The 12,171-nt window shown below is 61.9% G+C and overlaps 1 protein-coding gene across 12 annotated transcripts in view; it reads left to right on the top strand.

The window, feature by feature from the left end:
- TLE3 (TLE family member 3, transcriptional corepressor) overlaps positions 1-12,171 on the top strand; it is a 23,918-nt gene that overhangs the window by 4,322 nt on the left and 7,425 nt on the right. For 5 of the 12 annotated variants that reach the window (XM_080607482.1, XM_080607472.1, XM_080607478.1 and 2 more), the window contains 4 exons: positions 4,343-4,405; positions 4,756-4,860; positions 10,177-10,381; positions 11,195-11,211. In XM_080607482.1, the coding sequence (XP_080463608.1) occupies positions 4,343-4,405; positions 4,756-4,860; positions 10,177-10,381; positions 11,195-11,211 (390 nt within the window). The remainder of the gene's footprint in view (positions 1-4,342; positions 4,406-4,755; positions 4,861-10,176; positions 10,382-11,194; positions 11,212-12,171) is intronic. The other 7 variants (XM_080607473.1, XM_080607483.1, XM_080607480.1 and 4 more) reach the window with 4 other exon arrangements.

Here is a 12,171-nt window from a genome sequence, read left to right as displayed (position 1 = left end):
TTCTGCATTGTTTTTGTTCAGATCTCTGCAGATAATCGCCAGATGCCATCTGAGGGAGTAACGATTCCAAAAGAAAAACTAATTTTGCGTTGGGAAACAGGACACCTCCGAGGGGGAACCTTTGTGCCGCGTGCTTTTTTTTTTTTTTTTTATGGCTGAGAACTCTCCACATAAGCACTTCTTGTTTTCGTGCTTAAACACTTAATGCTTTGGAACAAACCTAAACCCTCCTGACACTTCCCTGGGAAGAGAGGCTTACTTTTTTTTTTCCCCTTCTCTAGAATATTCCAGGAACACAATATACTTTCTGTCGTGCTCGTTAGCGAGGAGTGCCAGGTAATAATTTGCTAAATTCTTCGGAAGCCAAGTAATTTGCTAGGGTGATGCTTTCAGGTCTCCCAAGGTAGGAGCGGGCCCGTGCCAGCCCGTTGGAGCTGCGGGTGCCCCCGGCCGGGCGCTCCCCGGTGCTGGGGGCTCTGCCCCCCCCCCAGCCCGGCCTCTGGCAATGCCGTAATGAGGGGGGGGTGCCCGCCCCGCCGCGCCCCCTCCCCGAATTTAATTCTCATCAGCGAAGCTCTCCACTTTGCTAATAACGATAGCAGCCACAAATAGCTTTCAACATGCCATTGACAGCCTGGTTGGAGAGAGCACTTGAAATAGTGGTAGACAGCTGAAAGTACCCATAATTGTGTGCCGGAGTGAGAACCACACTGCTCAAGGGCCTGATTTTCATGTGCTTAAAGAGACAATATCCTGGCTTCAACAAACGCTTCTGGTGCTTCACGGCTGGTGTGATTTACTCCTCGTCCTCCTCCCGCGCCGGGCTGGGGCAGCGCCGGGTGCGGAGCTGGGGCGAGCCCGGGGGGGCTGCGGGGGGCTCCTCGCCCTGTCCCCGGTGAGCCGGGGTGCTGGGGGCTCGCAGCGGGGCTCTTAAAGCTGTTGTGGGGCGCTTTGTGGAGGGGACGGAGGGCTGGGGCCGCCTTGTGCCTCGTGCTTGGCCCTTCCTCTCCGGCGCTGTCCCACCTGGTTAAGTCGGCACGCCGGGGCGGGTTGGGGCTCAGCCTGGTGTGGCCCGAAATCCGTTCGGAAGTGGCACTGGGGGCACGAGGCTCGCTCCGCTGTGCTCGCCTGCCTGCCTCTGTCCTGGCGTAATGCTGCTCCGTTCAAGGCTCGAGGCCGCTCCTCGCAGCTCTCTGCTGCGTGCCCTGCGGCCAGCGGCGCAATTTTTAAGGTCCCCCCCCTGCCGTGCCCGGGTGTAATGGCAGAGGACGAGGGGCCGGGGGGCCACCCGCAGCTATTTAACACCAGGCTGGTGCCCACTGATGTCCCTTGACGTGGCTGTCCCTGCCCTTATCCCTGCCCTTAAGCGCTCTGGGCGCTGGGGCTGATGCGGGCACCGCAGGCGTCTGATCAAAAAATGACAAAAATCACAAAAAACGCTCACAGAACGCCGAGCCAGGAGCATTTCTGGCGCAGCAGCAGGTCGGATACCTGGCAGGGTTGGGGGCAGAGCGGGATTAATCGGGATTTGGGGTTTTCCTCGCCCTTTTCATCTGCCGTGGGCATCCCTGCCGGGGCTGAGCATCCCTCGGGGTGCTCCGGTGGGTGTCAGTGCTGCCACCGCCCCCCTCCCCGGGCACGGCTCCCGGCTCTCCATCCTCTGCCGTGGACAAAGCACACGGTGCGTGCCGCGGGGATGCGGGGCCAGCCATCGCCATGGCAACCCCGTGCCACAAATAGGGATTTTTCACGGCTGGAGCTGCCCGCCGGGGCTGGGGGGGCTCCGCAGGGCACGACGAACGGGCCCTGGCACGGGGAAGGTGTCGGGTGTGGATCCCGGCCCTGTTCCCGCAGTGCCACAGCGTCCCTTTGTGCTGCCAGTTAAACTTCTGCCTCCTCTCAACTGGAGTGTGACGTGCTGGGGAATGGGAAAAATTAAAGTGATCAAATATTTATAGATTATCGAGTCTCCTGCTAACAGGAAACGTGGCAGTTGTAGGATTTTGGACATTAATACATTCTTGCTTGCTGAATCCCACGTAGGAGGCCTTTTTGTAGGGGACGAAGCTTTTCTTCAAATCTTTGTTGGAAATGTGGGCAAAGCTGGGCTTGAGTGGCTGTTCTCGGTGCAGTTTGTGTGTCTGGGTGGTGTCAGTGCTCGGCAGCGCCCAGGGAAGACCCAGCTTCTCCCTGGGCTCCCCGCAGCCTGTTGGGCTGCAGGATTCTTCCCTCTGCACCCAAAGGACCTGCCCGACGCTCAGCCGGAGGGGCTGCTCTTGCTGGCACCGGGGTTCTCCGTTCGAATTAGGGCCGAAATTGTTCTGGAACCTGTCAGGAGCCAGCAGGAAGGGGCTCACGCATCTCCTCACGGAGAGCAGTCGCGCTGGAGGAGCGGTACAGAGCGCTCGTGGCATCCAGAATCCAATCGGCTTCATCAGAAGGAATAAATATTTAACAGGGCTGCAGTTTATATAGAACACAATCGATCTGTCAGTGCCGAAAAGGCCTTGGGAGAGGTTTACCTATCGCCGAGCGGCGGGTGGTGCGGGCCCCGGGGTGCTTTCCCGTGGCACTGCCGCTCCGAAGCAGCCCCGCGCGGGGCTCGGTGGGGTTTTTGGGGCTTTATCTCGCGTGGATTTGGCGTGAGGACGAAGGTGCTGCTGCCTGGGAGGCACTGGACGCTGGCGGGCCCTGAGAGGCTCCCGCTGGCCGCAGCCCTGCTGGGAGGAAGGAGCATCCTAAGTGCTCCGAGCGCGAGGCGAGCGCCTTCGCCCCTGCTTTCAGGTCCATTACGGTGCCGCGGCGCTCGCGTAGCTGCGGCTAATGCACCTGGGTCTCCAAGGCAGGAGCTCGGAGATGCCTCCTGCTTGAAACAGAGCACCAGCCGATTCCCATGACCTCCGAAAGGGCTAATAAAAGCATCAGGTGTCATCCGATCGCTGCGGTGCTTTCTGAAAAGCCGGCCTCCAGAAATACCGCCGTCGCTTTGAAGTCGGAGCGGGCAGTGCCCGGTGCAGGTGCCGCCTCGCCGCTGGGTGTTTGCGAGGGTTTATCAGGAGGGTTTGGGGTCCTCCTTGCGCATTGCCGCCCCTTGGTTTTCCTGTTGGTTGTTCCCCTGCCTCTGCTCCGTTCCTCAAAGCGATGTTGAGATTCTGTTATGTTTTTTTTTTTCCTCCCCTGTAAACGATCACGTTTGGATTTCTCGCTTTTAGCGCAGTGTTTGGGGAGCGGGTGGGGGTGAGCCCCTCTCCGGGCGGCACCCACGAGGGCTGTGGCTGCAGCTGGGCACAGCGGGGGGCTCTGGGGGGCACGCGGGGCGGGGGGCTCTGAGCTGGTGCCGGCCGATGGGAGCGAGACCAGGTAACCGCTCCTGCCCTGCTGGTAACTGAGCTCCTCGGGGCCGGCGGGAGGAATTCCTCGGCGTTTGATTGTGCTCCAGGGCTCTGCTCCGACCATTGTTGCGGCGCTGAATCCTTACGGCTGCTCAGGAATTGTTTGAGTTGGACCAGAAGCTGTTTTAACAGCTGCCGCGGCCAGCGAAGCGGCCGGCGTTAACTCTTGGGATCCGGGGCATGCTCTGCCCCGGGACGGCCGCCGCTCTCCGTCCCCTGCTCCCGCAGAGCTCGGACCCTGCTGGGCACCGGGTTCCCCCGTGGGGGTGCCCCCGGTGGGGATGAGGCCCCTCTCCAAGCCGTTATCCGTGTCTCGGGTGCCTTCGCCCTGCGGGGTGGGAGCATCCTCGGGGCGCGCGGTGCGGGCACGGCGGCAGCCCCCGGCACCGGGGTGTGAGACGCAAGCTGCTGGCTCGCCTGAAACGCGCGGCAGGGTTTTTGCTCAAGGAAAACGTTATTCCCGGCTAATGGAGACATCGCAGAAACCACAGTTTGACAGCATAGGCTGTTATTATTAAACTCCTAAATAATGTGGTCAAGCCGACAGGTGCGAACGGCTACGGGTTGAATATCTGGGGTGTGACGTGAGGGTGGCAGAAGTAACTCGAACGGGCTTCAGTTAGGGTGGGGAAGGAGCCCGGCGCAGCTGGGATCAGGGAAAAACCATCGGCTGCGTACGGCACCGGCCAGAATCGCTGTTGGCAAACCGCTCGGTGCGCGGGACCGAGATGTCAGAAGGGGGGGAGCAGCCCCTGCCCCGCGCGGCGGGCACCGTGCGCCCCGCGCGCTCTCGCTGCGCTCCGGGGAGTCGCCTCCTCCTGCGCGGCGGGGTGGGGGGGGGACGGGAGGGGAGGGGAGGGGATGCAAATCGCTGCTGCTGGGAAGCCCGGCGCAGTCTGCAGAAGGCAGCTTCGTGCTAACCCGTGCCTTTTCTCCTTCCCTTTTTTCAGACAGAAATTGCTAAAAGGCTGAATACGATTTTAGCGCAGATCATGCCTTTTCTGTCACAAGAGGTAAGGACGTTTCCGCGCCCCGGATGGGGGCTGGACTTCCCTAGGAAACCCGCCCCCGCCAGAGCAGCTTTTTGAGGGGGCTGGGGTTGGTTTGAGGGAAGCGGGGCTCGGCCCCCCGTGGGTGCTGTAAAACCTTTGGTGGGGGAGAGCGGGACCCCAGGAGAGGCTTCGTGGGCTCTGCCCTGCCCTGACCGAGCTGGCAACGCAAAACCAGCCCCCAGTATAATAATAATAATAATAAATTAATTTAAAAAAAAAACAGAAGGGGGGGATCAGGGTGGCCCCGGGGCATGGGGGGGTGCCGGCTCGGTGCCGCGTGTCCTGCCCTGACCCAGCCTTTGTCCCCGCAGCACCAACAGCAAGTTGCACAGGCTGTTGAACGTGCCAAGCAAGTGACAATGACGGAGTTGAATGCTATCATCGGGGTACGTGGACTTCCCAATCTGCCTCTCACCGTGTGTATACCCCTTTTATTCCTATCATTTACCATAACCAGAGGCAATCCTGCGCTCGGGCGGCGTTAGGGAAGGGCAGCTCGCAGCACCGCGGCCGTCCCAGCCCCCCCGATCCGGCACTGGGTGAGGTGGGGTCACAGCCAAATTACCCCCCCCCCGGCACCGGGCAGCACCAGGAGCCCCCGCCGGCCAAATGCTGCTCGTCCCCGAGGCTGGGAGGCGTCTGAGGGGAGCCGAGCAGGGCCCAGGTCCCCCCAGCCCCCCGAGCCCAGGCTTGCCTCTGCCTGTACTGTTGATGTGAAATGTGCTGTAAGCTTGCCGGAGTTGTTCCATGCATTGACTTACCCGCTTCGGTGTCGCCGGGGTCTGTCGCGTGGATCCTCGAGCGTTTTTAAGACTAACGAGTTTAATTGTCTCTTTAATTGACGTAAAGGTCTCGGTCCTGCAGGAAACCTGCTCCTGTCGGAGCTCCCCCACATGGGGCAGCGCGGTCCCCGAGGAGCGTCCCGGCCCGAGAGCTCTTTTGGGTCTAGCTCTTGGTTTTCTGGAGAACATTTAATTTTTTGGAGCACTGCTTTTGGTTTTTCTATGGAACATTTAATTTTTTGGAGCGCTGTTCGCACTTCTGCCGTAACGGTACGAGGGAACTCCTCGACCGTTTGCGTTTCACCCGCTCTCGCTCTCCCGCTGCTGCACGGAAGCAGGGGCAGGGAAGCTTCTTGCTGCTGCAGCGGGGGAGCGTGGAGCTCTCCCTGCATCCTGCCCGCCCTGGGAAACGTGCAGGCCGTGGCCGTGGCTTTTCCCTTTTAACGGGCAGCTCCAGGCCAGGCGGCCGGCCCCGCAGCCCGGGCAGGGGCTGGGGAGCCGCTCGGCGCTGCTTCGCCGCTCGTAGCCCTAGCCAGGTGGCAGGCAGCTAGAGGCAGATATTGGAATTCAATTAAGGTAAACGAGCGGGGCCTGTGACCCCCATTTTCAAGGTAATTGCTTCCTCAGAGCAGAGCTAAGGCGAGTGTCGTCCCACCATTAAGCAGCCAGCCATTTAATGGCTTTGCCTGACAGACGTGCACGAGGCAGGAATTACGGGCAGAGGAGAGCGCGGGGCCGCCCGGCGTCCCTGGGGAGCGGGCGCTGCTGCCTCGTGCCAGGGGGGCTTTGGTCATCCCGTCCCCAAAACCACAGCTTTTTGTCCTTCGCCAGGGAGAATTTCTCCCCCGTGTGCTCGCACACCGCTTTGTTGTTGTAGGGTTTTGGCGTGGGGCGGGTCGCTCACGCGTGGCCGTGCTTGTGGGGTGGAAGAGAGCAGCCTGTGGGGCGTGCACGGCCCCTGCACCCCGTGTCCCCTGGGGACAGGGTGGGGACAGCGGGGACAGGGTGGCTCCGCTGTCCCTGTGGGGCCTCGCGGCCAGAGGAGGTGGCTCTGTTTGTAACCGCGCCAGCGCCTCGGTGCAGGTGCCCAAAACAAAACCGACCGGCGCAAAAAATGCACCGAACCATTAAAACCTTTTTTCGCCCCTTTTGAGGTCAAGAACTGTTAATTTTATGCATCTAGGCCATTGTCTCACAGTTCCTCTGCTTCAGGCTTCTGTGAAATTGAGCCCTTGATTTGGTTATAGCTCTGGAAATGATTAGACTACTTTACTAAATTTAACGCAAGTGGTGAACTTAAGTGGTGAACCATTAAATCGGTTAACAAAGGCATGAAGCATGATGTACATAATCCAATTAAAAACACTCTACATACGAGATATTCCTTGCCAGCCTTTCTCGTAAACCGTAACCTCTTCATATCTTAACCATATTTGTCTGGCACACGCCGGGTAGACCCCAGGAGGAAAAGGGCTCTGCGCCTGCGCATCCCTCGCTGCCTCCTCTCGCTTGGCCGGGACCCGGGGCGAGGGCTGAGCATGGGATGGTTTTTGGGTGGTGGAGGTGGCTGAAGAGCTCCTGCACCCCGTCAGCCCCCAGCTTGAAGCTTCACCCACGGGGCTGCTTGCCGATGAACCCCCCCCGGTGATGTGGGGTTGGAAACTGCCTTTTTCTGGGAAGGAATGGAGGTGGGGAGGGGTGGTGCTTTTTGGCAGAGCAGGCACAAAGCGAGGAGTGTTGCTGAACTCTGCTGCATCCCTCTGCTCCGCGGACACCTGGGCAGGGTCCCCCCTGCTGCGGGGTCTCCGGGACGGGATTCCCGGTGGGATGTGTGCCCACAGCTCCGTGGGCTCGCCTGCGTGGATGTGGCAGAGCAAAGCACCCTGGAAGGACGGGAGCTGGGAGCGAAGAGTGGGCACCCTGGGCTCGTCGTCCCTTCGTCACCTTCCTGCCACGCTGGGGGCGAGGGGCTTGCAGCCTCCCAGGAGCCAGCGAGGGAGCTCCCAAGGTGCCTTCCTCCTGCTCACCGGTTCCTGCCTGCCAAAGGGAAGGAAAACGACTCCGAAACATCATTTCGAGCTGTGGCGGGACGTTGTGGCTTGGTGCTCATTTCCACACCTTCGCTGGGTGGCTCGTACCCCATGGGGCCGGTCCCACGCAGCTCAGCGAACCGTTGGATGGACGTGTTTGCCAGCAGCTTAAAAAAAAGAAAAGAAGAAAAGAAAAAAAGGAAGAAAACACCGTTTTTCTGCTCCACTGGAGGGAGAGGCTCAGGGGGCCGAGCCGTCCTGCCTGCCTCGCTCTGCCCCGCCTGGGTGCTGCTGGGCTCGGTGGGGCTGTGCCGCGTCCCTGGGCCGTGCCGAGGCTGCGCCCTCAGCACCACGCAGGATCTGCCCGTGCAGCAGGGCGCCCAGGGCACCGTCCCCTTCCTCCAGGGCTGCTGCTGCTGCCACGTGGAGTTGGCTTCTGCCCACCGTGGAGAGACGAGGAGAAAGCATTGGATTTTGGGGCTGGAAAAGTGTCCGGGGAACGCTGCGGTCCCACGGCCAGCCCTGCCTCAGCCCTGCTGAAACGGGTGGAAATCACGTGGGGCTGGGACTGCGAAGGGCGCATTGATTTCCGCACGAGGCCAGGCTCTGTTCCTCTCCCTTGGAGATGGGAAGGATCGATCTCGGGATGCTGGCACCGCTGGCGGAGCCGTGGGGCTGGGGACCCCCTCGGGAGCCGTGGTGGCCCCCCGGTCCTGCCAGCGTGGGCTCCTTGCGCTGCTGCCTCGTGCACGCTGGACTGAGGATGTCTGTGGGCTTTCGGAGGGCCTGAGGATGCCTCCCCCTCTCTGCACCATGGATGGAGCAGCCCAGCAGAAGTCCAGAGCTCCTGCTTTTGAGGATGAAACGATTCGTGCTTTTTCTCCACCGGCGCTGCAGATGCCTGATTGCCTTCTGGATTTGGCTCCTGCCACAGCCGAGACCTTTGCACTGCCCGGAAGAAGCTGCGCTTGGAGATAACGCATCTCCTCTGCCTGAAACTGCAACTGCTTACTTTCCAATCTGACCCCGGGTCGTGTGCTGGGTGGGGATTTCCCTCTTGCCTCGCATGAGGTTTAGAAACCCGGGCCAGCTGCGAGGTGCGGGCAGACGTGGGCTGCCCGCCCGGGCAGGGGGAGGCAGCTCCGTCCCCGCGGGCACGTGGCAGCTCAGGGGGCAGGTGAATCTGCTGCTTTCCCCCAGGAATTCTTGGGGCCGTGTCCCAAAAAGTGGGACTGCAGGGGCTGCTGGGCGTTCGCGGCGTGCCCCGAGGGGTGTGCAAGGTGCCGGGTGTGCAAGGTGCCGGGTGTGCAAGGTGCCGGGTGTGCGTGGCCGTGCAGCTGCTCTGCTTCTGTGCCATGGGCACGTGGAGGCTGCGGGCTGGAGGGAGGGCACCGTCAGTGCCCAAGGCTGGGAGCCCCGTGGTGGGGAGGAAAACATTGCAACCTCAGCAGCCGCGGCCGCCCTTCTCTTTGGGAGCCCTTTCCCCCCGCTGCTGACACAGCGGCTTCAAAAGGCTCCTTTGGAGCTGTCGGGGCTCAAAGCGCTGCTATCTGGGGTACTTCCAGGCGCCTTTTACACGCGTGACCTGGACCCAGTGCCCTGAACACAGACCCCAACACCTCTCGGGCTGATCCCCCCACTCTGTGCCTTCCCGGTACCTTTTGTGAGCTTTGGGCTGTGACCTCTGTGCCGCCCCATGGGGCTGCAGAGCGCGTGCTGGTGTGGGGCGCATCCCCTTGCAGCGCTGGGGAGATGAGCTGGGTGCTGGAAGCGTAGGATCCCCCTGAAGGGCCCCGTGTGGTGTTTGTGCCTTGTTCCCGTGGATTAAACCGAACCATGCCGTGATGGTGCTGGCGGGAGCCCCGTGCTCCCTGGGCATCGCGGTGCACAGGGGCCCTGGTGTCGGGATGCGGGATGGCCCCTGCCTGCTGCCACCCCCTCGCTCCGTGCTGGGGCCAAAGCCCCTCTGGAGCTTGCACGAAGGACCCCTGCCCGCTCTCTGTGCGTGCCCCCATCAGGGTGCACATGCGGGTGCGCAGGCTGGCGGTGCGGCTGCTCGCCGTGCCGCGGGCCCTGCATCCCCAGCTTGCCCCCTCGGCGACCGTTTGTGCCACGTTTGGTGGCACCGGGGAGGGAGACGACGTGGCCGGTGCCAGCGCAGGCTGGCAGGGGAGAGGTGGGGGCTCTGCTGGTCCCCCCAGCCCTTCGTTCCTGTGGTTGGTGCAGCAGAGGCAGGAGGGGTGGAAATGCCAGTACCGGAGGGCATCCTGGCCAGCCTGCGGCGTGGGGAGCTGGAGCAGGAGCTGTGGCAATGAAACGTGGCGCTTGGAAACGAGCGCTCTGAGCCAGGCTTGGAGCAGTAACCCGCTAACTCAGGTCTCAGCACGCTTTCTCCAAGCGAGTTTGTGTCTGACCCAGAGGCGTGAGGAACGCGGCTCCTTCTGCACCTTCCTCTCCCCAGAGCTGCAGCTCGGCTGGCCCCGGGCACGCCATGGGGTGGCCGGGCCCGTGGGTGCTGGCCGGGTTGCGGTGTGGCAGAAGGGTCACCTGCAGCTCAGCCGGCCCCTGGGCGCTCTGGTTTTGTCCCTCTGGCCTGGCTGAGCGGCGGCTGCTCCGTCCAGAGCTGCTCTCCGCAGCCTGCGTTACGCTGATGCTTTGCTTACGGCTGTCGGAGAGCAAAACCAGGTCTGCGGCGACGACGCAGGTCACCTCGCGTGAAGGATGCGTCCCGTGCCGTGGCTGGGACCACCCCCGGGGTCCCCGTCCCGTCCCCCCCCCGGGGGTCCCTCCTGCTAACGGGGCTTCTCCTTGCAGCCGGCCGCTCGCGCGCCTCGAGATCCTGCCGGGCGGCCCAAAACCGCCCCCGTCCCGCTGCCCCCTCCCTCCGTCCCTCCCCGGCTCACTGGTGGTCTCATTGCAGCAGCAGCAGCTCCAGGCTCAGCACCTCTCCCACGCCGCCCACGGGCCCCCGGTCCAGCTGCCGCCGCACCCCTCGGGCTTGCAGCCCCCCGGCATCCCGCCCGTCACCGGCAGCAGCTCGGGGCTGCTGGCGCTCGGCGCCCTGGGCAGCCAGGCCCACCTGGCCGTCAAGGACGAGAAGAACCACCACGACCTGGACCACAGAGGTATGAGAGCCCAGCCTGGCGCTGCTTGGGGTGCGGGGTGGTCCCCGAGCGGCGCCGGGAGCCCCCGGCGTGGGGTGTCGCTGCCTCCAGGCCGCCCCAGAGCTGCTCCTGCTTCGTGCGCCCGCTGGGGCGCCCGGTGGGTCAGAGCAGCCTGGGGCTGGTGGGGTTTGGGAGGTGTCATCGGGAAACAGGGGGGGGCTGGCTCCAGATTGCTCCTTTTTTTGCCCGTTTAGGACAGGGAATGCAAATTGCCCGGGAAGTGGCACCGGCAGGTTGACCTCTGTCGGGTTGATTTGCTCCTGTGGCCCTGAGCTCGCCCGCGGGGCTGAGTCCCTGCAGGCACCGATGGGGCCTGGACGCGAGTCCTGCGGCCCCGTTGAGCCGTGCAGCGATGGCTGAGCACCCCTCCTCCTCCTCCTCCTCCTCCTGCATCCTCCGTCACCCTCAGAGCTCTGCTCAGAGGCTTTGATGGCCTGGAAACCAGTGATGTTCGCTATCATGCATGGTTTTGTTTTTTTTTTTATTATTAGCAATAAATCAGTCTTTTTGGGAGAAAAAAACAGCGCACGGGTTCAGCCGCGAACCACAAGCAGTGAAGGTTTTCCCCGCAGCCCCGCGCTGCCACACAAGGCCTGGCCTTTTCCCCGTCACGGCCCTTTGCAGGGTGGATTTGGGTTCAGGCAGGGGACTGCAGCGAGGAGCTTCTGGGTTTGTTTTCTCTGTTCTGAGCCTTATTCTAACCGCTGCCGGTTTTGTGTCTTCTTTTTTTTGTTTGGCTGCGACCTCGCCTCTGACTCCGGCTTCTCCTAAAAGAGCGCGACTCGAGCGCGGTGAGTCCAGTCCCCCCCCCTTTGTCTCCCCACTCTGGCTTTCCGATGGCTGCGCAGTTTTGCTCCACCTCTCGCTTTAAAGAGCGGGCTCCCGGGCGTCAGCTCGGGGGACGCCTTTCCGATGGGTCTTACGAAAAAGAAAAGGGAAAAAAACAGGCAAAATCCCCACCCCGTTAAGGGATGCGGTCGCTCCGTTGGGCTCGGACCCCCCCGGCGGCGCGCTCCCCAGTGCCGGAGCTCCGCGAGCGCGGTCAGGTCCGCGCGGATACAAAAAAAAAATCCTTGGGCGATTAGGAAAGCTATTTTATTCCTGATCACTCTCCTATTATCTTGGGTCATCTAATCTGCCGGGCTGGTTGGGGCTATTACGCCGTGTTAAGTAGGACTTGGGAGGTCAAGCAGTTAACTAACCAGCTAAATAACCGCGGTCGAGGGCAACTGCCACCTCCAGCGCTGATTTTGTTTTTATTTTTTTTTATTTTTTATTTTTGGCCCTGATGCGGCTGCGTTAATGGCAGCGGGGTTTGGCTCTCGCTACGGCCGGGCGCTGCTTTGCGGCACAATGGGGGGCTCAAACAGGCAGGGGGGGACCCTCTGGAGGAGGGGGGGGTTGTTTCAACCCGTGCCCCCCACCCTGGGTGCCTGCTGCCTGCGTCCCGCGGCCGAGCTTGCCAGCACAAAGCCCGGCTGAGCCGCGGCTTTGCAGCGATTTCCTGCCATCCATGCACGCCCCGGCCCCTCGCTGCGGAGGGGCCCTTGGAGAGCCGAGGGCGGATGGGAAGAAAAGTGCTATTTAAGGGGGGGAGAGGGGAATCGGGCATCATTAACCTGCCTGCTCGCAGGGGCGGGGAGGGGGCCGTGAAAGATGGGAATGTTCCCGATCTATAAAATAAAACACGGGGCATTCCCCGGGGAGGTTTAATGCGCACGATAATCAGAGTTAGTCATTCATATTTTCCT

Source organism: Anser brachyrhynchus (assembly GCF_964034855.1).
Source record: "Anser brachyrhynchus genome assembly, chromosome: 11".
NCBI lineage: Eukaryota > Metazoa > Chordata > Aves > Anseriformes > Anatidae > Anser > Anser brachyrhynchus.
Note: the sequence above shows the minus strand (reverse complement) of the source record. Positions and strands in the feature narration are given on the sequence as shown.